Raw genomic sequence first — 23,084 nt, 5'->3', positions numbered from 1 at the left:
TGGGAGACATCCCCTAGGGTGGACAAGGCGCTCACACGATTATCTAAAAGGGTGGCACTGCCGTCTCAGGATACGGCCGCCCTGAAAGAGCCTGCAGATAGAAAGCAGGAGGCTATCCTGAAGTCTGTATATACACACTCAGGTACTATACTGAGACCTGCTATTGCTTCAGCATGGATGTGTAGTGCTGCAGCAGCATGGTCTGATACCCTGTCAGACAACATTGATACCCTCGACAGGCATACTATTTTGCTAACCATAGAGCATATAAAGGACGTTGTCTTGTATATGAGGGATGCACAGAGGGACATTTGCCGGCTGCATCTAGAATTAATGCAATGTCCATTTCTGCCAGGAGAGTATTATGGACTCGGCAGTGGACAGGTGATGCTGATTCTAAAAGGCACATGGAGGTTTTGCCTTATAAGGGTGAGGAATTGTTTGGGGACGGTCTTTCGGACCTCGTATCCACAGCAACAGCTGGGAAGTCGACTTTTTTACCTCAGGTTTCCTCACAGCCTAAGAAAGCACCGTATTATCAAGTACAGTCCTTTCGGCCTCAGAAAGGCAAGCGGGTCAGAGGCGCATCCTTTCTGCCCAGAGGCAGGGGTAGAGGGAAAAAGCTGCACCAGACAGCCAGTTCCCAGGAACAAAAATCCTCCCCTGCTTCCACTAAGTCCACCGCATGACGCTGGGGCTCCACAGGTGGAGCCAGGTGCGGTGGGGGCGCGTCTCCGGAACTTCAGCGACCAGTGGGTTCGCTCACAGGTGGATCTCTGGGTTCTACAAGTGGTATCTCAGGGATACATGCTGGAGTTCGAGGCGACTCCCCCTCGCCGTTACCTCAAATCAGCCTTGCCAGCGGCTCCCAGGGAAAGGGAGGTAGTGCTGGCGGCTATTCACAAGCTGTACCTTCAGCAGGTGATAATCAAGATTCCCCTCCAACAGGGACGCGGTTACTATTCCACAATGTTTGTGGTACCGAAACCAGACGGTTCGGTGAGACCCATTCTACATTTGAAATCCTTGAACACTTATGTAAGGAAGTTCAAGTTCAAAATGGAATCGCTCAGGGCGGTTATTGCGAGCCTGGAAGAGGGGGATTTTATGGTGTCGCTGGACATCAAGGACGCTTATCTGCATGTCCCCATTTACCCACCTCACCAGGAGTACCTCAGGTTTGTGGTACAGGACTGTCATTACCAATTCCAGATGTTGCCGTTTGGTCTGTCCACGGCACCGAGGGTATTTACCAAGGTAATGGCCGAAATGATGATACGCCTTCGGAAGAAGAGAGTTATAATTATCCCGTACTTGGACGATCTCCTTATACAGGCGAGGTCCAGAGAGCAGTTGTTAGTCAGCGTGGCACTTTCTCGGGAAGTGTTGCAACAGCACGGCTGGATTCTGAATATCCCAAAGTCGCAGCTGATTCCTGCGACGCGTCTGCTCTTCCTGGGCATGATTCTGGACACAGAACAGAAGAAGGTGTTTCTCCCGGTGGAGAAGGCCCAGGAATTGTCATCGCTGGTCAGGGACCTCCTGAAACCAAAACAGGTGTCGGTGCATCACTGCACGCGAGTCCTGGAAAAGATGGTGGCTTCTTACGAAGCAATTCCCTTCGGCAGGTTCCATGCAAGGATCTTTCAGTGGGATCTGTTAGACAAATGGTCCGGATCGCATCTTCAGATGCATCGGTTGATCACCCTGTCCCCAAGGGCCAGGGTGTCTCTGCTGTGGTGGCTGCAGAGTGCTCATCTTCTCGAGGGCCGCAGATTCGGCATACAGGACTGGATCCTGGTGACCACGGACGCAAGCCTCCGAGGATGGGGGGCCAGTGATCGCAAAAACGCGCTATGGCGCGTATTTTACCCAGAAACAGCCGCCCGGGACTCACATTTAGAAGATGAGCGGGTCCCACAGGACGCGCTCATCTGAATATGTGTTTGCATGTGTTAAGCCTGTCAGCGGAATGCAGGAGGTGACTGGCTGTTTCCTCAGCCAATCACCTCCTGTAGGCTCCATCCAATCACAGCCTGCAGCATCTCCCGCTTTGAATCCTGCTCCCCTCCAGCACATGAATCTGTGCTGCAGGGCTGACAGACTGGCCCCGCTCATCCGACTCCACCTCCGCTCTGCCGCCAGCACCCTCCTCTGCGACTGGGAGTACAGATCCGGATCTGCCCGCCGCCACCCCCCTACCCGGGACCCGCTCAACGCCCCACCGAGACCCGACAACCACCTTCCAGCAGGAGCCGCCCGGGCTGCGCAGCTCCCGCTGTAGGTAAGCAGTAGACAGTGCTGCATCGCCCCGCTTCACCTGGAGTAGCTGGTGCAGATGCGGGATGTCCGGGGGCTGCAAGCTCCGTGTGTGCAATGTGAGGCCGCTCAGAGTGTCAGGGCCTCACTGATACCATTTTTCTGACAGCACAGTGCAGTGAGTGCACTGGCACAAGTAGCCAGCCGGCGCCGCAGCCTGAAGGAGCTATCTGTGAAATCGCAAGGCTGGCAAGAAGGAGCTCCTCCAATCGCTTCCCCTGACGGGCTGGCCACTGCTAAATATACCAGTAATCAGTACAACTGTGCAGTGACACTGACTTTCCCATTGCACCTGGGGCTCCACTACTTTGACACAGTTGTAACTGATTATCGGTATATTTAGCAGTGGCCAGCCCGTCAGGGGAAGCGATTGGAGGAGCTCCTTCTTGCCAGAGAACAGCCTCTGCTTGCGATTTCACATAGAGCTCCTCCAGGCTGCAGCTACTACAGGCGCAGGCTGGCTACTTGTGCCAGTGCACTCACTGCACTGTGCTGTCAGAAAAAATGGTGAGTGTCAGTGAGTTGCTGCTGGGGGCGGAGCAACTTGTGTTAAACGGCCCCTTGTGCAACTGGAGGTGATAAGTGGTTACTGCAATGTGCCTCAGTGCTCTACCAGGCGCATTGTGTATAATAACGTGTTCTACCAGGCGCATTGTGTATAATAACGTGTTCTACCTGGCGCAATGTGTATAATAACGTGCTCTACCAGGCGCATTGTGTATAATAACGTGTTCTACCTGGCGCAATGTGTATGATAACGTGCTCTACCTGGTGCAATGTGTATGATAACGTGCTCTACCAGGCGCATTGTGTATAATAACGTGTTCTACCAGGCGCATTGTGTATAATAACGTGTTCTACCTGGTGCAATGTGTATAATAACGTGCTCTACCAGGCGCATTGTGCATAATAACGTGTTCTACCTGACGCAATGTGCATGATAACTTGCTCTACCTAGCGGCAATGTGTATGATAACATGCTCTACCTGGCGCAATGTGTATGATAACGTGCTCTACCTGGCGCAGTGTGTATAACGTGTTCTACCTGGCGCACTGTGTATGATAACGTGCTCTACCTTGCGGCAATGTGTATGATAACGTGCTCTACCTGGCGCAGTGTGTATGATAACGTGCTCTACCTGGCGCAGTGTGTATGATAACGTGCTCTATCTGGCGCAGTGTGTATGATAACGTGCTCTATCTGGCGCAATGTGTATGATAACGTGTTCTACCTGGCGCAATGTGTATGATAACGTGCTCTACCTGGCGCAATGTGTATAATAACGTGTTCTACCTGGCGCAATGTGTATAATATGCTCGACCAGGCGCAATGTGTATGATAACGTGCTCTACCTGGCATAATGTGTATAACGTTCTCTACCTGGTGCAATTTGTATAAGTCCTCTACCTGGTGCAAAGTGTATGACGTGCTGTACCTGGTGCAAAGTGTATGACGTGCTGTACCTGGAGCAAAGTGTATGACGTGATCTACCTGGATTAGTGTGCATAGGAGGTTCTACCTGGTGCAATGTGTATAAGCGCCACTACTGTGTGGTGTAATGTGAATTGACACTATTATGTGGTCACGCCCCTTCCCTATGAAGCCACGCCCCTAAAATTTTGCGGCGTGCCTACGGCGCGCACTACCTATTCTTTATAACACCAATTCAACACCAATTCACTTTCTGCCTAAGGGCACCAAAATGTCTAGTTACAGCTCTGGTGCAGGGTGTCCTGCATGCTACACAGCCCAGCAGCACTGTAACCCCACCCCCCCCCATCTTGCAACACTTTTGTAGTGTCCAAACAAGATTAAAATTAATAAGAACCTTCATTCCGATGGGACCCAGAAAAAGACCGGTAGGACCCCAATTTTTAAAAGTGAAGGGTCCCTGGGACCCACTTTTTTTTTGGCTCAGCGCGATCACTGGGGGGCAGTCACTCAGGGAAGGAACTTCCAGGGACAGTGGTCAAATCAGGAGACTTCACTACACATAAATATACTGGAACTAAGGGCCATTTACAACGCCCTGAGTCAAGCAGAGCCCCTGCTTCAAAACCAACCAGTGCTGATTCAATCAGACAACATCACGGCGGTCGCCCATGTAAACCGCCAGGGCGGCACAAGAAGCAGGATGGCGATGGCAGAAGCCACAAGGATTCTCCGATGGGCGGAAAATCACGTGCTAGCACTGTCAGCAGTGTTCATTCCGGGAGTGGACAACTGGGAAGCAGACTTCCTCAGCAGACACGACCTACACCCGGGAGAGTGGGGACTTCATCCAGAAGTCTGCCAACTGTTGGTAAACCGTTGGGAAAGGCCACAGGTGGACATGATGGCGTCCCGCCTAAACAAAAAACTAGATATTGCGCCAGGTCAAAGGACCCTCAGGCAATAGCTGTGGACGCTCTAGTGACACCGTGGGTGTACCAGTCAGTTTATGTATTCCCTCCTCTGCCTCTCATACCAAAGGTACTGAGAATAATAAGAAAACGAGGAGTAAGAACGATACTCGTGGTTCCGGATGGGCCAAGAAGAGCTTGGTACCCAGAACTTCAAGAAATTATATCAGAGGACCCATGGCCTCTACCGCTCAGACAGGATCTGCTACAGCAGGGGCCCTGTCTGTTCCAAGACTTACCGCGGCTGCGTTTGACGGCATGGCGGTTGAATTCCGGATCCTAAAGGAAAAGGGCATTCCGGAGGAAATCATTCCTACGCTGATAAAAGCCAGGAAAGAAGTAACCGCAAACCATTATCACCGTATTTGGCGAAAATATGTTGCGTGGTGTGAAGCCAAGAAGGCCCAACAGAGGAATTTCAGCTGGGTCGTTTTCTGCACTTCCTACAGTCAGGAGTGACTATGGGCCTAAACTTGGGTTCCATTAAGGTCCAGATTTCGGCTCTGTCGATTTTCTTCCAGAAAGAACTGGCTTCACTGCCTGGAGTTCAGACATTTGTAAAGGGAGTGCTACATATTCAGCCCCCTTTTGTGCCTCCTGTGGCACCTTGGGATCTCAACGTGGTGTTGAGTTTCCTAAAATCACATTGGTTTGAGCCACTTAAAACTGTGGATTTGAAATATCTCACGTGGAAAGTGGTCATGTTATTGGCCTTGGCTTCGGCCAGGCGTGTGTCAGAATGGGTGGCTTTGTCATGTAAATATGGATAGGGCAGAATTGAGGACTCGTCCCCAGTTTCTCCCTAAGGTGGTATCAGCTTTTCACTTGAACCAACCTATTGTAGTGCCTGCGGCTACTAGGGACTTGGGAGATTCCAAGTTACTGGACGTAGTCAGGGCCTTAAAAAATTATATTTCCAGGATGGCTGGAGTCAGGAAAAACTGACTCGCTTTTTATCCTGTAGGCACCCAACAAAATAGGTGCTCCTGCTTCTAAACAGACTATTGCTCGCTGAATTTGTAGCACAATTCAGCTGGAGCATTCTGCGGCTGGATTGCAGCATCCTAAATCAGTAAAAGCCCATTCCACGAGGAAAGTGGGCTCATCTTGGGCGGCTGCCCGAGGGGTCTCGGCTTTACAACTTTGCCGAGCTGCAACTTGGTCAGGGGCAAACACGTTTGCTAAATTCTACAAATTTGATACCCTGGCTGAGGAGGACCTTGAGTTCTCTCATTCGGTGCTGCAGAGTCATCCGCACTCTCCCGCCCGTTTGGGAGCTTTGGTATAATCCCCATGATCCTTTCGGAGTTCCCAACATCCACTAGGACGTTAGAGAAAATAAGATTTTACTCACCGGTAAATCTATTTCTCGTAGTCCGTAGTGGATGCTGGGCGCCCATCCCAAGTGCGGATTGTCTGCAATACTTGTATATAGTTATTGTTAACTAAAGGGTTATTGTTATGAGCCATCTGTTGAGAGGCTCAGTTATGTTTCATACTGTTAACTGGATATGGTATCACGAGTTATACGGTGTGATTGGTGTGGCTGGTATGAGTCTTACCCGGGATTCAAAATCCTTCCTTATTGTGTCAGCTCTTCCGGGCACAGTATCCTAACTGAGGCTTGGAGGAGGGTCATAGTGGGAGGAGCCAGTGCACACCAGGTAGTCTAAAAGCTTTCTATTAGTTGTGCCCAGTCTCCTGCGGAGCCGCTATTCCCCATGGTCCTTTTGGAGTTCCCAGCATCCACTACGGACTACGAGAAATAGATTTACCGGTGAGTAAAATCTTATTTTCTCCCTCATGGAGAGGGTCAGGTAGGCAAGTATGATTTAGGTATATCCATGGCTCAGCACAGATGGTTAAATCAAATTGACAAAGCTGCTAATTAAGTCACCTGTGGCCAAGCATGGATACATTTAAAACCAGGACCGTTGGGGTGCCTTGAGGCCCGCGTTTGGGAACCAGAGCCCTAAGTTGATTGGATCTTGCTGTTTTTAAATTTTTTTTTATGTTTTATAAATACCGTAACCAAAGTGATCAGTAAATGTTTTGTCAAATTTTGTTTCACTGATAAATATTTAACTGGTAACTGTATACCCTTGTTATGTCTAGGCGTGGTACTTAATGTTATCCATTACAACACTTTATTGAAAGTCTATCTGGAAAATGAACATCCCTTTTCACCTATTGAATTTCTTGCCACCATGGAAGCAGCTGAAGTAGAGCCCGATCAGGTGGGTATTTACTTATATACTAGCTGTACTACCCGTTCTTCGCACGGGAGTTTCTGATTTTCACAGTTGTAAATATAAATGAGTGTTAAAATTGTGGTAAATCTATAGAGGTGTAGATCTGAGATGTTTTAATGTACAGTAAGTAAATATTAATCCATGGTTCTTGGCATTACCCGAGGAGCACACATAGCAGATACGGTAAAAGGTGACAGGACCATTTTGTAGTTTATTAAATTATACCCACTGGAGGTGCAATCCAAATTTTGATCCGATTGTTTGGGTGTTACCGATCACACAACGCCAGCCACCCATCAGCAAAGACGTCATTATGCCCTTTTCATTCCCTTAGGGGAGGTTTATGAAAATTCTAATTACGTAGTTTTCCTATTTCCCACCTGTAGAATACTTATCTTAAATTTCATCTTCTTAACATATCGGGAAATAAGAGAGCTTAGTGATCAGTCAGTCAGTGGGGGCTTTTGCATATACATATATATATATATATATATATATATATATATATATATATATATATATACATATATATATATATATATATACATACAAAACACCAGCAATTCCTAGCATGCAGCGGCACTCGGAGACTGACACATGGATAGTTAAGAAATACTGTACTTTAATCCATAATGGTGAACAAGACCCCGAAACGTTGGATGCTCTTGTTCACCATTATGGATTAAAGCACATTGGGGCAGATATATTAACCTGGAGAAGGCGTAAGGAAGTGATAAACCAGTGATGTGTGCAAGGTGATAAATGCACCAGCCAATCAGATCCTAACTGTTAATTTACATATTGGAGCTAATTGGCTGGTGCCTTTATCACCTTGCACATATCACTGGTTTATCACTTCCTTATGCCTTCTCCAGGTTAATACATCTGCCCCAGTATTTCTTAACTATCCATGTGTCAGTTTCCGAGTGCCGCTGCATGCTAGGATCTGCTGGTTGTACAACGGTTTTCAGGCCTTATAAAGGAATGTCTCAAAGTCCTTTAACTAGTTCCACAACAATATTAATTACCAGCATACATAATGCAAGAGACACTAGTTTAGATTCTTTTAGCTGAAAAAGATGTTAAAGGTACATAGTAGTGTGCTTTACAGTGAAGAATGTAGCGATCAGTAATACCCCTTTTACACTCGCAGAAAACTCCCAGGATATTGCACGTGAACGCGCATCATCCCGGGTTTTTTCTCAGTGTGGAATGGTACAGGGACAATTTCCCGGGACGAGCATCCCGGGATTTCAACCCTAGTCTCGACCTGGGTTGAATCCGGGACCGTCCCGGGAAGCTGTGCACTGTAAACCTGTATACCGGGTCAAGGTGACCCGGCACCCGTTCTCTGCATAGGAGGAGGCTGTGCTCGGAGAAGATTATCTCCAAGCACCGCCTCTGGGACTCAGCGGTGACGTCACCGACCCCGCAATATGCCGGGTCAGGCCGCTAATGTAGAAGGGTCATTCCCGGGAATGTGTCCTGGGAAATATCCTGGGACACATTCCCGGGAATGACCAGAGCCGCGAGTGTAAAAGGGGTATAATGCAGGCATTCTGCTGTCATTACTTAAACAGGGCTGGATTATCCACAAGGCGATAAAAGACACCACCTACAATTAGGTTTGGCCTAGGATGTCCTCCTACTACCCACTGCCGAGTCACCACCATCTACCCCAGCCCTGTATAGCCATCGCACATCCCCCAAACCCACCCCTGCACTGTTTATCCTGCCCCATCTGTTTTCCGCTCCGTTCTGTACTGCCCTTGTCTCTGCCCACTCCTCCCCCCTGACAGACTTCCCTTTGAGTTTTCCATACTGTCTTGCTAAGGTCTGTCCCATTGCTCTAGCAGTTGCAGCCATTGGAGGGGAAGTGTGTGCCCCGGCTCCCACTGCGCATGCATGTATGAAATAGGACAAACCTTATAGGGTTTTTATATAGATACTAAACTCTCCCTGAAATTGGGTGCTGCAGCACTGTGGTGGGCAGGAGTTAATGCAGGTACAGCTGCTACACACACAGAGAGCACCACTGCTATTATTGGCCTCTGGTCAGTGGTGCACTCACTGGGATAGCTCACTTAATAAATAGCCACATCACACTATGTGAAAACAATGAAATATGGTTTGGGGCTTCCCCATACAAAACACTGCAGTTTGATATGGTGTCAAGACAGTAGGAGACGTTAAAGCAATAACCTTCATTTTCATACCTGAATAAGAGGTCTATTTATGAATACTCCCGGTACAGCCCAGAAAGTTAATTTCAATCATTGTTAATGCTAAATTGTATCTACATGGGCAGATATCTTCATGTTCTTTTCAGCCTGAATAAAAGGAAAACGCTGTGTGCTATTCTCTATCTGCTGCTTTAATAATTATGATGCTTTTGTTTTCCAGTCCACCTATGAGGGGCTGATAGCAGCTTACTGCAGTGAAGGAGACATTGAAGGAGCAAGGTAGGTTTCTCAAATGGTGTCATAGAAAATCTGTATAAACTGTATTGCGTTTCAGCTGGTAGTTGAATGGCAAACACCTTTTTGTATAGTCCTCTTCATAACCCTCTCCCCTCCTTTTTACATCAAACTTATTCACTGTAATGGTAGCAGAGGCGGATTTAGAGCTCATGGGGCCCTAAGCAAGACACCAATTTGAGTTCCCCTTCCTCAAACAATCCTCAGTGTGCCACCCTCCCCCCCCAATTGTAGCATAGGTCCCTGCTCATTATGCTGCCCCCAGTTCACATATTTGTATCAAATAACACAGTTTTTCACTTCGTTTGGCACCAATTTTACACCTAGCCGCACCCCGTGTCCCCCCCCCCCCCCTCTCCAACCCTCCTTCACCATCCCACTTATGTATAACCACACATATAACTATAGTTACTCTTCACTGGGCACACCACATTCGCAGTCACCAACATAAACACTGATGACGCAATCTTCCACACTCACTGCATCCATGTTAACAATCCACTTCACATCCCTCCACACATTGGAGCAACCATATACTCCATCACAGAGATACCACATTATCATGTCCAACATACACTATCACTATTTAGTTCATTTCATTTTTTTATATTCTAAAACTCACCATAGCATTTATACACTTATCCATCTTCTGTCACTTATCACTGTTCACAAACACCTCCTTTGTAGTATGAGGTATTTATATTATACATTATTTCTCTAACGTCCTAGAGGATGCTGGGGACTCCGTAAGGACCATTGGGATAGACGGGCTCCGCAGGAGACATGGGCACTTTAAGAAAGAATTTAGTTCCTGGTGTGCACTGGCTCCTCGCTCTATGCCCCTCCTCCAGACCTCAGTTTGATACTGTGCCCAGAGGAGCTGGGTGCTTTTCAGTGAGCTCTCCTGAGTTTACTGATAGAAAGAAAGTATTTTGTTAGGTTTTTTATTTTCAGGGAGCTCTGCTGGCAACAGACTCCCTGCATCGAGGGACTGAGGGGAGAGAAGCAGCCCTACTCTCTGAAGCTAGGTCCTGCTTCTTAGGCTACTGGACACCATTAGCTCCAGAGGGATTGGTACGCTGGATATCACCCTCGCCGTCCGTCCTAGAGCCGCGCCGCCGCCCCCCTCGCAGAGCCGGAAGATAGAAGACGGGTAAGTATGAGAAGAAAAGAAGACTTCACAGGCGGCAGAAGACTTAATGATCTTCACTAGAGGTAACGCACAGCACTGCAGCTGTGCGCCATTGCTCCACACACCTCACATACTCCGGTCACTGTAAGGGTGCAGGGCGCAGGGGGGGGCGCCCTGGGCAGCATTTGGGACCTCATGTTGGCAAAAGTACACACATATACAGCTGGGCACTGTATATATGTATGAGCCCCCGCCAAAATTACTGTATAAGCGGGACAGAAGCCCGCCGTCGAGGGGGCGGGGCTTCTCCCTCAGCACTCACCAGCACCATTTTTTCTCCATAGCTCCGCTGAGTGGAAGCTCCCCGGACTCTCACCTGCTGATACACGGTAGGAGGGGGTTGAAAAGAGAGGGGGGGGGGCACATAATTAGGCGCAAAAACTATACATACAGCAGCTACTGGGTTAACATTAAGTTACTGTGTTATTCCTGGGATATTATAGCGCTGGGGTGTGTGCTTGCATACTCTCTCTCTGTCTCTCCAAAGGGCCTTGTGGGGGAACTGTCTACAGAAAGGACATTCCCTGTGTGTGTGTGGTGTGTCGGTACGCTTGTGTCGACATGTCTGATGAGGAAGGCTATGTGGGAGAGGAGCGGGAGCAAATGAATGTGGTGTCTCCGCCGACGGAGCCGACACCTGATTGGATGTATATGTGGAAGGTTTTAAATGATAATGTTAATTCCTTGCATGGAAGATTTGACAAGGCTGATGCATTGGGACAGTCAGGGTCTCAACCCGTGCCTGACCCTCTGTCGCAGGGACCGTCAGGGTCTCATAAGCGCTCACTATCCAAAATTGTTGACACTGATACCGACATGGATTCTGACTCCAGTGTCGATTACGATGATGCAAAGTTACAGCCAAAATTGGCTAAATTCCTTCGATATATGATTATAGCAATAAAGGATGTTCTGCACATCACAGAGGAAACCCCTGTCCCTGACACGAGGGTGTATATGTATAAGGGAAAGAAGCCTGAGGTAACTTTTCCCCCCTCCCACGAGCTGAATGAGTTATGTGAAAAAGCTTGGGAATCTCCAGATAAGAAAATGCAGATTTCCAAACGGATTCTTATGGCGTATCCTTTCCCGCCAACGGATAGGCTACGATGGGAATCCTTCCCTAGGGTGGACAAAGCTTTAACATGCTTATCCAAAAAGGTAGCCCTGCCGTCCCAGGATACGGCTACCCTCAAAGATGCTGCTGACCGCAAACAGGAGGTTACCCTGAAGTCCATTTATACACATTCAGGTACCTTACTAAGACCGGCAATTGCGTCGGCCTGGGTGTGTAGTGCTGTAGCGGCATGGACGGATACCTTATCTGAGGAATTGGATACCCTAGATAAGGATACTGTATTATTGACCCTGGGGCATATAAAAGACGCTGTCCTATATATGAGAGATGCTCAAAGAGACATTAGACTACTGGGTTCTAGAATAAACGCTATGTCGATTTCTGCCAGAAGGGTCCTGTGGACTCGGCAATGGACAGGTGATGCCGACTCAATAAGGCATATGGAGGTTTTACCCTACAGGGGTGAGGAATTGTTCGGGGAAGGTCTCTCGGACCTGGTCTCCACAGCTACAGCTGGAAAGTCAATTTTTTTTGCCTTATGTTCCCTCACAGCCTAAGAGAGCACCGCATTATCAAATGCAGTCCTTTCGTTCACAAAGAAACAAAGTCCGAGGTGCGTCCTTTCTTGCCAGAGGTAGGGGCAGAGGAAAGAAGCTGCACAACACAGCTAGTTCCCAGGAACAGAAGTACTCACCGGCCTCTGCAAAATCCACCGCATGACGCTGGGGCTCCACTGGCGGAGTCGGGCCCGGTGGGGGAACGTCTTCGGAATTTCAGCCACATGTGGGTTCACTCCCAGGTGGATCCTTGGGCAATAGAAATTGTGTCTCAGGGTTACAAGCTGGAATTCGAAGAGGTGCCTCCTCGCCGGTATTTAAAATCGGCCCTACCATCTTCCCCCAAGAGAGGGAAATAGTGTTAAACGCAATAAAAAAATTGTATCTTCAGCAGGGGGTGGTCAAGGTTCCCCTCCTTCAACAGGGAAGGGGTTATTATTCAACCATGTTTGTAGTCCCGAAACCGGACGGTTCGGTCAGACCCATATTGAATTTAAAATCTCTGAACCTATACTTGAAAAGGTTCAAGTTTAAGATGGAATCGCTAAGAGCGGTCATCGCAAGCCTGGAAGGGGGGGATTTTATGGTGTCACTGGACATAAAGGATGCGTACCTTCATGTCCCCATTTATCCACCTCATCAGGCGTACCTAAGATTTGCGGTACAGGATTGTCATTACCAATTTAAGACGTTGCCGTTTGGTCTCTCAATGGCCCCGAGGATTTTCACCAAGGTAATGGCAGAAATGATGGTGCTCCTGCGGAAGCAAGGTGTTGCAATTATCCCGTACTTGGACGATCTCCTCATAAAAGCGAGATCAAGAGAGCAGTTGCTGAACAGCGTATCTCTTTCACTGAAAGTGTTACAGCAACACGGCTGGATTCTCAATATTTCAAAGTCGCGGTTGGTTCCTACGACTCGTCTACCCTTCTTGGGCATGATTCTGGACACGGATCAGAAGAGGGTTTATCTCCTGATAGAGAAGGCCCAGGAACTCATGACTCTGGTCAAGAACCTATTGAAACCAAAGCAGGTGTCAGTGCATCATTGCACTCGAGTCCTGGGAAAGATGGTGGCGTCATACGAGGCCATTCCCTTCGGCAGGTTCCATGCGAGGACTTTCCAATGGACAAGTGGTCCGGGTCACATCTTCAGATGCATCGGTTGATCACCCTGTCCCCCAGGGCCAGGGTGTCACTACTGTGGTGGCTGCAGAGTGCTCACCTTCTCGAGGGCCGCAGATTCGGCATTCAGGACTGGATCCTGGTGACCACGGACGCAAGCCTCCGAGGTTGGGGAGCAGTCACACAGGGAAGAAATTTCCAGGGTCTTTGGTCAAGTCAAGAGACTTGTCTTCACATCAACATCCTGGAGCTAAGGGCCATATACAACGCCCTACGTCAAGCGTAGACCTTACTTCGCGACCGACCAGTTCTGATCCAGTCAGACAACATCACCGCAGTGGCTCATGTAAACCGCCAAGGTGGCACAAGGAGCAGAGTGGCAATGGCGGAAGCCACCAGAATTCTTCGCTGGGCGGAGAATCATGTAAGCACACTGTCAGCAGTGTTCATTCCGGGAGTGGACAACTGGGAAGCAGACTTCCTCAGCAGACACGACCTACACCCGGGAGAGTGGGGACTTCATCCAGAAGTCTTCGCACAAATTGTGAGTCGGTGGGAACTGCCACAGATAGACATGATGGCGTCCCGCCTCAACAAAAAGCTACAGAGGTATTGCGCCAGGTCAAGAGACCCTCAGGCGATAGCTGTAGACGCCCTGGTGACACCGTGGGTGTTCCAGTCGGTCTATGTATTTCCTCCTCTTCCTCTCATAATCAAGGTGCTGAGGATAATAAGAAAAAGAGGAGTGAGAACAATACTCATTGTTCCAGATGGGCCAAGAAGGACTTGGTATCCAGATCTGCAATAAATGCTCACAGAGGACCCGTGGCCTCTTCCTCTAAGACAGGACTTGTTGCAACAGGGGCCCTGTCTGTTCCAAGACTTACCGCGGCTGCGTTTGACGGCATGGCGGTTGAACGCCGGATCCTAGCAGAGAAAGGCATTCCGGATGAGGTCATTCCTACGCTGATAATGGCTAGGAAGGACGTGACAGCTCAACATTATCACCGTATATGGCGAAAATATGTTCCTTGGTGTCAGGCCAGGAATGCTCCTACGGAGGAATTCCAGCTGGGCCGTTTCCTTCACTGTAGTGGTAGACGCCCTAGTGACACCGTGGGTGTTCCGGTCAGTCTATGTTTCTCTAACGTCCTAGTGGATGCTGGGGACTCCGTAAGGACCATGGGGAATAGCGGCTCCGCAGGAGACTGGGCACAGCTAAGAAAGAATTAGGACTACCTGGTGTGCACTGGCTCCTCCCACTATGACCCTCCTCCAGACTTCAGTTAGAATCCTGTGCCCGGCCGAGCTGGATGCACACTAGGGGCTCTCCTGAGCTCCTAGAAAGAAAGTATATGTTAGGTTTTTTATTTTACAGTGAGATCTGCTGGCAACAGACTCACTGCAGCGAGGGACTAAGGGGAGAAGAAGCGAACCTACCTAACTGGTGGTAGCTTGGGCTTCTTAGGCTACTGGACACCATTAGCTCCAGAGGGATCGACCGCATGGAACCGGCCATTGGTGTTCGGTCCTGGAGCCGCGCCGCCGGCCCCCTTACAGAGCCAGAAGCAAGAAGAAATCCGGAAAATCGGCGGCAGAAGACATCAGTCTTAACCAAGGTAGCGCACAGCACTGCAGCTGTGCGCCATTGCTCCTCATACACACTTCACACTCCGGTCACTGAGGGTGCAGGGCGCTGGGGGGGGGCCGCACTGAGAAGCAATAAATACACCTTGACTGGCAAATATATCACAATATATAGCCCCAGAGGCTATATATGTGATAAATACCCCTGCCAGAATCCATAAAAAAGCGGGAGAAAAGTCCGCGAAAAAGGGGCGGAGCTATCTCCCTCAGCACACTGGCGCCATTTTCTCTTCACAGTGCAGCTGGAAGACGGCTCCCCAGGCTCTCCCCTGTAGTTTTCAGGCTCAAAGGGTTAAAAAGAGAGGGGGGGCACTAAATTTAGGTGCAATATTGTTTATACAAGCAGCTATTGGGGGAAAAATCACTCAGTTATAGTGTTAATCCCTGCATTATATAGCGCTCTGGTGTGTGCTGGCATACTCTCTCTCTGTCTCCCCAAAGGACTTTGTGGGGTCCTGTGCTCAGTCAGAGCATTCCCTGTGTGTGTGCTGTGTGTCGGTACGGCTGTGTCGACAAGTGGGATGAGGAAGGTTACGTGGAGGTGGAGCAGAGGCTGATAAATGGGATGTCGTCCCCTGTGGGGCCGACACCAGAGTGGATGGATAGGTGGAAGGTATTAAACGACAATATCAACTCCTTACAAGGCTGGATGACGTAAAACAGCTGTGGGACAGCCGGCTTCTCAGCCCGCGCCTGCCCAGGCGTCTCAAAGGCCATCAGGGGCTCAAAAAAGCGCCCGTTACCTCAGATGGCAGACACAGATGTCGACACGGAGTCTGACTCCAGTGTCGACGAGATTGAGACATATACACAATCCACTAGGAACATCCGTTACATGATCTCGGCAATAAAAAATGTGTTACGCATTTCTGACATGAACCCATGAGAAAAAGCAGCCAGTGTTTTGTTCCCCCATCAGATGAATGAATGAAGTGTGTAAAGTAGCGTGGGTTCCCCCAATAAGAAACTGGTAATTTCTAAAAAGTTACTGATGGCGTACCCTTTCCCGCCAGAGGATAGGTCACGTTGGGAGATATCCCTTAGGGTGGATAAGGCGCTCACACGTTTGTCAAAAAAGGTGGCACTGCCGTCTTAGGGTACGGCCACCTTGAAGGAGCCTGCTGATAAAAAGCAGGAGACTATCCTGAAGTCTGTATATACACACTCAGGTTATATACGGAGACCTGCAATCGCCTCAGCATAAATAGTGCTGCTGCAGCGTGGTCTGATACCCTGTCAGATAATATTAATACTCTAAGACAGGGAAAATAGTTTGCTAACATAGAGCATATTAAAGACGTTGTCTTCTATATAAAGGATGCACAGAGGGATATTTGCCGGCTGGCATCCAGAATTAATGCAATGTCCATTCTGCAGGAGGGTATTAGAAACCCGGCAGTGGACAGGTGATGCTGCCTATAAAAGGCACATGGAGACAGGTGCGGTAGGGGCGTGTCTCGGGAACTTCAGGGACCAGTGGGTTTGCCCACAGGTGGATCCCTAGGTTCTGCAAATAGTATCACAGGGATACAGGCTGGAGTTCGAGGCGACTCCCCCTTGCCGTTACCTCACCTCAGCCTTGCCTGCTGCCCTCGGAGAAAGGTAGTACTGGCGGCAATTCACAAGCTGCACTTCCAGCAGGTGAAATCTAGGTACCCCTCCTTCAACAAGGCCGGGGTTACTATTCCAAAATGTTGTGGTACCGAAACCAGACGGTTCGGTGAGACCCATTCTAAAATTGAAAGCCTTGAACACTTATATACGAAGGTTCAAGTTCGAAATGGAATCGCTCAGGGCGATTATTGCAAGCCTGGAGGGTATCACTGGACATCAAGGATGCTTACCTGCATGTCCCTATTTACCCTTTTCACCAGGAGTACCTCAAAATTGTGGTACAGGATTGTCATTACCAATTCCAGACGTTGCCGTTGGTCTGTCCCCGGCACCGAGGTATTTACCAAGGTAATGGCCGAAATAATTATCCCGTACTTGGACGATCTCCATATAAAGGCGAGGTCCAGGGAGCAGTTGTTCGGCGGAGTAGCACTATCTCGGAAAGTGCTACAACAGCACGGCTGAATTCTGAATATTCCAAAGTCGCAGCTGGTTCCTACGACGCGTCTACTGTTCCTGAGTATGGTTCTGGACACAGAACAGGATAAAAAGGGTTTCTCCCGGAGGAGAAGTCCAAGGAGTTGTCGTCTCTAGACAGAGACCTCCTAATACGTATACAGGTGTCGGTGCATCAATGCACGCGAGCCCTGGGAAGGATGGTAGCTTCTTACGAAGAAATTCCATTCGCCAGGTCCCATTCAAGGATTTTCCAGTGGGATCTGTTGGACATGTGGTCCGGGTCGCATCTTCAGATGCATCGGCGGATAACCCTGTCTCCAAGGGCCAGGGTGTCGTTGTTGTGGTGGCTGCAGAGTGCTCATCTTCTAGGGGGCCGCAGATTCGGCATACAGGACTGGGTCCTGGTGACCACGGATGCCAGCCTTCGAGGCTGGGGGGCAGTCACACAGGGAAGAAACTTCCAAGGACTATGGTCGAGTCAGGAGACTTCCCTACACATAAATATTCTGGAACTAAGGGCCATTTACAATGCCCTAAGTCAGGCTAGACCCCTGCTTCAACACGGGCCGGTGCTGATCCAGTCAGACAACATCACGGCGGTCGCTCATGTACACGACAGGGCGGCACAAGAAGCAGGATGGCGATGGCAGAAGCCACAAGGATTCTCCGATGGGCGGAAAATCATGTGTTCGCACTGTCAGCAGTGTTCATTCCCAGAGTGGACAACTGAGAAGCAGACTTTCTCAGAAGACACGACCTCCACCCGGGAGAGTGGGGACTTCATCCAGAAGTCTTCCAAATGATTGTACACCGTTGGGAAAGGCCACAGGTGGACATGATGGCGTCCCGCCTCAACTAAAAGTTACAAAGATATTGCGCCAGGTCAAGGACCCTCAGGCGATAGCTGTGGACGCTCTGGTAACACCGTGGGTGTACCAGTCGGTGTATGTGTTCCCTTCTCTGCCTCTCTTACCCAGGGTAATGAGAATAATAAGAAGGAGAGGAGTAAGAACTATACTCATTGTTCCGGGTTGGCCAAGAAGAGCTTGGTAACCAGAACTCCAAGAAATGATCTCAGAGGACCTATGGCCTCTGCCGCTCAGACAGGACCTGCTGCAGCAGGGGGCCTGTCTGTTTCAAGACGTACCGCGGCTGCGTTGACGGCATGGCGGTTGAACGCCGGATCCTGAAGGAAAAGGGAATTCCGGAGGAAGTTATCCCTACGCTATTTAAAGTTAGGAAAGAAGTGAACGCTAACCATTATCACCGCATATGGCGGAAATATGTTGCGTACTGTGAGGCCAGGAAGGCCCCAAAGGAGAAATTTCAGCTAGGTCGATTTCTGCACTTCCTACAGTCAGAGGTGACTATGGGCCTACAATTGGGTTCCATTAAGGTCCAGATTTCGGCTCTATCGATTTTCTTCCAAAATGGAACTGGCTTCACTGCCTGAAGTTCAGACATTTGTCAAGGGAGTGCTGCATATTCAGCCTCCTTTTGTGCTTCCAGTGGCACCGTGGGACCTCAACGTGGTGTTGGGTTTCCTAAAGTCACATTGGTTTGAGCCACTCAAAACCGTGGATTTAAAATATCTCACGTGGAAAGTGGTCATGCTTTTGGCCTTGGCTCGGCAAGGCGGGTGGAAAAATTGGCGGCTTTGTCATGCAAAAGCCCCTATTGGATTTTCCATATGGATAGGGCAGAATTGAGGACTAGTCCCCAGTTTCTTCCTAAGGTGGTATCAGCTTTTCACTTGAACCAACCTATCGTGGTGCCTGCGGCTACTAGGGACTTGGAGGACTCCAAGTTACTGGACGTAGTCAGGGCCTTGAAAATGTATGTTTCCAGGACGGCTGGAGTCAGGAAGACTGACTCGCTGTTTATCCTGTATGCACCAAACAAGATGTGTGCTCCTGCTTCAAAGCAGACTATTGCTCGCTGGAGTTGTAGCACAATTCAGCTTGCGCATTCTGTGGCTGGCCTGCCGCAGCCTAAATCTGTAAAAGCCCATTCCACGAGGAAAGTGGGCTCTTCTTGGGCGGCTGCCCGAGGGGTCTCGGCTTTACAACTTTGCCGAGCTGCTACTTGGTCAGGGGCAAACACGTTTGCAAAATTCTACAAATTTGATACCCTGGCTGAGGAGGACCTTGAGTTCTCTCATTCGGTGCTGCAGAGTCATCCGCACTCTCCCGCCCGTTTGGGAGCTTTGGTATAATCCCCATGGTCCTTACGGAGTCCCCAGCATCCACTAGGACGTTACAGAAAATAAGATTTTACTCACCGGTAAATCTATTTCTCGTAGTCCGTAGTGGATGCTGGGCGCCCGTCCCAAGTGCGGACTGTCTGCAATACTTGTATATAGTTATTGTTAACTAAAAGGGTTATGGTTGAGCCATCTGTTGAGAGGCTCTGTTATCTTCATACTGTTAACTGGGTATAATATCACGAGTTATACGGTGTGATTGGTGTGGCTGGTATGAGTCTTACCCGGGATTCAAAATCCTTTCCTTATTGTGTCAGCTCTTCCGGGCACAGTATCCTTACTGAAGTCTGGAGGAGGGTCATAGTGGGAGGAGCCAGTGCACACCAGGTAGTCCTAATTCTTTCTTAGCTGTGCCCAGTCTCCTGCGGAGCCGCTATTCCCCATGGTCCTTACGGAGTCCCCAGCATCCACTACGGACTACGAGAAATAAATTTACCGGTGAGTAAAATCTTATTATTTCCTCCTCTTCCTCTCATACCAAAGGTGTTGAGGATAATAAGAAGAAAAGGAGTGAGAACAATCCTCATTGTTCCAGATTGGCCAAGATGGACCTGGTATCCAGATCTGCAGGAACTGCTCACAGAAGATCCGTAGCCTCTTCCTCTAAGACAGGACCTGTTGCAACAGGGACCCTGTCTGTTCCAAGACTTACCGCGGCTGCGTTTGACGGCATGGCGGTTGAACGCCGGATCCTAGCAGAAAAAGGCATTCCGGATGAGGTTATCCCTACGCTGATAAAGGCTAGGAAGGAATTAACAGCAAAACATTATCACCGTATATGGCGAAAATGTTTTTTGGAGTGAGACCAAGAATGCTCCTACGGAAGAATTCCATCTGGGCCGTTTCCTTCACTTCCTACAAACTGGAGTGAATTTGGGCCTTAAATTAGGTTCCATTAAGGTCCAGATTTCGGCCCTATCCATTTTATTTCAAAAAGAATTGTCTTCTCTCCCAGAAGTTCAGACTTTTGTAAAGGGAGTGCTGCATATTCAGCCTCCTTTTGTGCCTCCGGTGGCACCTTAGGATCTTAACGTGGTGTTAAGTTTCCTAAAGTCACACTGGTTTGAACCACTTAAAACGGTGGAGTTGAAATATCTCACGTGGAAGGTGGTCATGTTATTAGCCTTGGCTTCGGCTAGGCGAGTGTCTGAATTAGCGGCTTTGTCACATAAAAGCCCCTATTTGGTTTTCCATTTGGATAGAGCAGAATTGCGGACCCGTTCGCAATTTCTGCCAAATGTGGTTTCATCTTTTCATATGAACCAACCTATTGTGGTGCCTGTGGCTACACGTGACTTGGAGGATTCCGAGTTACTTGATGTGGTCAGGGCTTTGAAAATTTACGTAGCCAGAACGGCTAGAGTCAGGAAAACTGAAGCGCTGTTTGTCCTGTATGCATCCAACAAGATTGGTGCCCCTGCTTCAAGGCAAACTATTGCTCGCTGGATTTGTAACATGATTCAGCAAGCGCATTCTACGGCTGGTTTGCCGATACCAAAATCGGTCAAGGCCCATTCCACTAGGAAGGTGGGCTCTTCTTGGGCGGCTGCCCGGGGGGTCTTGGCACTACAGCTGTGTCGAGCAGCTACTTGGTCGGGTTCAAACACTTTTGCAAAATTCTACAAGTTTGATACCCTGGCTGAGGAGGACCTCATGTTTGCTCAATCGGTGCTGCAGAGTCATCCGCACTCTCCCTCCCGTTTGGGAGCTTTGGTATAATCCCCATGGTCCTTACGGAGTCCCCAGCATCCACTAGGACGTTAGAGAAAATAAGATTTTACTTACCGGTAAATCTATTTCTCGTAGTCCGTAGAGGATGCTGGGCGCCCGTCCCAAGTGCGGACTACTTCTGCAATACTTGTATATAGTTATTGCTTCAATAAGGGTTATGTTCTAGTTGCATCGGTCTTGAACTGATGATATGTTGTTTTCATACTGTTAACTGGGTAGTTATCACAAGTTATACGGTGTGATTGGTGTGGCTGGTATGAATCTTGCCCTTGGATTAACAAAATCCTTTCCTCGTACTGTCCATCTCCTCTGGGCACAGTTTCTCTAACTGATGTCTGGAGGAGGGGCATAGAGGGAGGAGCCAGTGCATACCAGGAACTAAATTCTTTCTTAAAGTGCCCATGTTTCCTGCGGAGCACGTCTATCCCCATGGTCCTTACGGAGTCCCCAGCATCCTCTACGGACTACGAGAAATAGATTTACCGGTAAGTAAAATCTTATTTTAAAAATCTGCAATGAACGATCAGACCATCATAATGATAAAACATTATACTTCATTTATTTAGGTGTACAGTATTACAATTCATGGAGCGCCTACTCCTGCTCGTGTTATTAATAATTGACTCATTTTATTCATCATACAATGCCAGCACCCTGTAACCATAAGGAGACTCAAACCGCCCCCTCCCCTCAGTCTCTACTATATTACAATTCTATTACCGGACCACGTTGATAGCGAGGGTCGTGCTGCTAGGATTTCCGGCATGTCCAGTCACCTAGCAACCATGTCCGGCAGACACTCTTTAACTCACGGCCATAACTATTGCTATTGGGCGCTGCTAGACCTGGCTGGGAACTAAACTGCCTCCTGTGTGCCTTCTCCCCGGCCATAATTGTAGCAGACAGATGTTAGACACTGTTCTTAAAATTACACTGTCCACCCCCCCCCCCCCCCCCCCCCCCTTCCCCCATCCCTCACTCCTGCCCCTGATTGGAATTTGCAGTAGGTGGATGTTATATAAAATAAAAAATATACTATAATAAAGTACACTGGAAGACCTCATGTTTTTTTTTTTCTGTGCACATCCCGGCTCCTCTCTAAGCATCTGATGTCATACACACGTGTCATGACTGGACACTCGCACAGTACTGTGGGACTGGAGACACAGGCATGCGCTGGGGCCGGCACCCAACACCTGTCTGATCCCTGCCAGCCAGCCAGGAGCATTCAGCCACCCCAGCTCTCTGACAATTTTGGTGACGCTCGTGGTCCACCAGAAATGTCCATTATACAGCCTTGTCGGCGGGCCCCATGGGACCAGCAGGGCCTCCTGGGACCAACAGGGTCCTAAGCAGCCGTTTTAGTTACCTTGTGGTAAAGCCTCCTCTGAATGGTCAGCTAATTAGGAACTAGGGACGTCACAGAAACATAAGAACTCATGCAGACAAGGGAGTTTTACCCACTGCACCCCAACTTTAAATTATATTCAACAATAACATGAGTTCCTGCTACATTATGAGAACATTCTCATTAGCGTATGTATTCAGGGTGTAGTATAGGGGTGTAGTATGGTATGCCGTGGCCGGGCTCCCGGCGACCAGCATGCCGGCGGCCGGGCTCCCGGCGACCAGCATACCGGCGCTGGGAGCCCGACCGCCGGCATACCGACAGCGTGGCGAGCGCAAATGAGCCCCTTGCGGGCTCGCAGCGGTCACGGTGGTGCACTACGCACGCCACGCTATTTTATTCTCCCTCCAGGGGGGTCGTGGAACCCCACGAGGGAGAAAGAGTGTCTGTATGCCGCCGGTATACTGTGCGCCGGGATCCCGACAGTCGGCATACTGAAGACCACCCGTAGTATGGTATATAGCTAGTTAAAGGAAAGTATTAGGAAATACTCCTCCATATGGCTATAATGATAACCTCCAGTTATAAATCCGTGTAGTGCTATCAAAAAGGTATCTTAC

At 49.1% G+C, this 23,084-nt stretch overlaps 1 protein-coding gene across 3 annotated transcripts in view; it reads left to right on the top strand.

Moving 5' to 3' along the window:
* LRPPRC (leucine rich pentatricopeptide repeat containing) overlaps nt 1-23,084 on the top strand; it is a 491,686-nt gene that overhangs the window by 87,394 nt on the left and 381,208 nt on the right. For all 3 annotated transcript variants that reach the window (XM_063918355.1, XM_063918354.1, XM_063918356.1), the window contains exons 4-5: nt 6,838-6,959; nt 9,378-9,436. In XM_063918355.1, the coding sequence (XP_063774425.1) occupies nt 6,838-6,959; nt 9,378-9,436 (181 nt within the window). The remainder of the gene's footprint in view (nt 1-6,837; nt 6,960-9,377; nt 9,437-23,084) is intronic.

Source organism: Pseudophryne corroboree, chromosome 4 (genome assembly GCF_028390025.1).
Source record: "Pseudophryne corroboree isolate aPseCor3 chromosome 4, aPseCor3.hap2, whole genome shotgun sequence".
Classification (NCBI taxonomy): Eukaryota; Metazoa; Chordata; class Amphibia; order Anura; family Myobatrachidae; genus Pseudophryne; species Pseudophryne corroboree.
The sequence above is the reverse complement of the archived record's forward strand: the minus strand, read 5'-3'. Positions and strand labels throughout refer to the sequence as shown.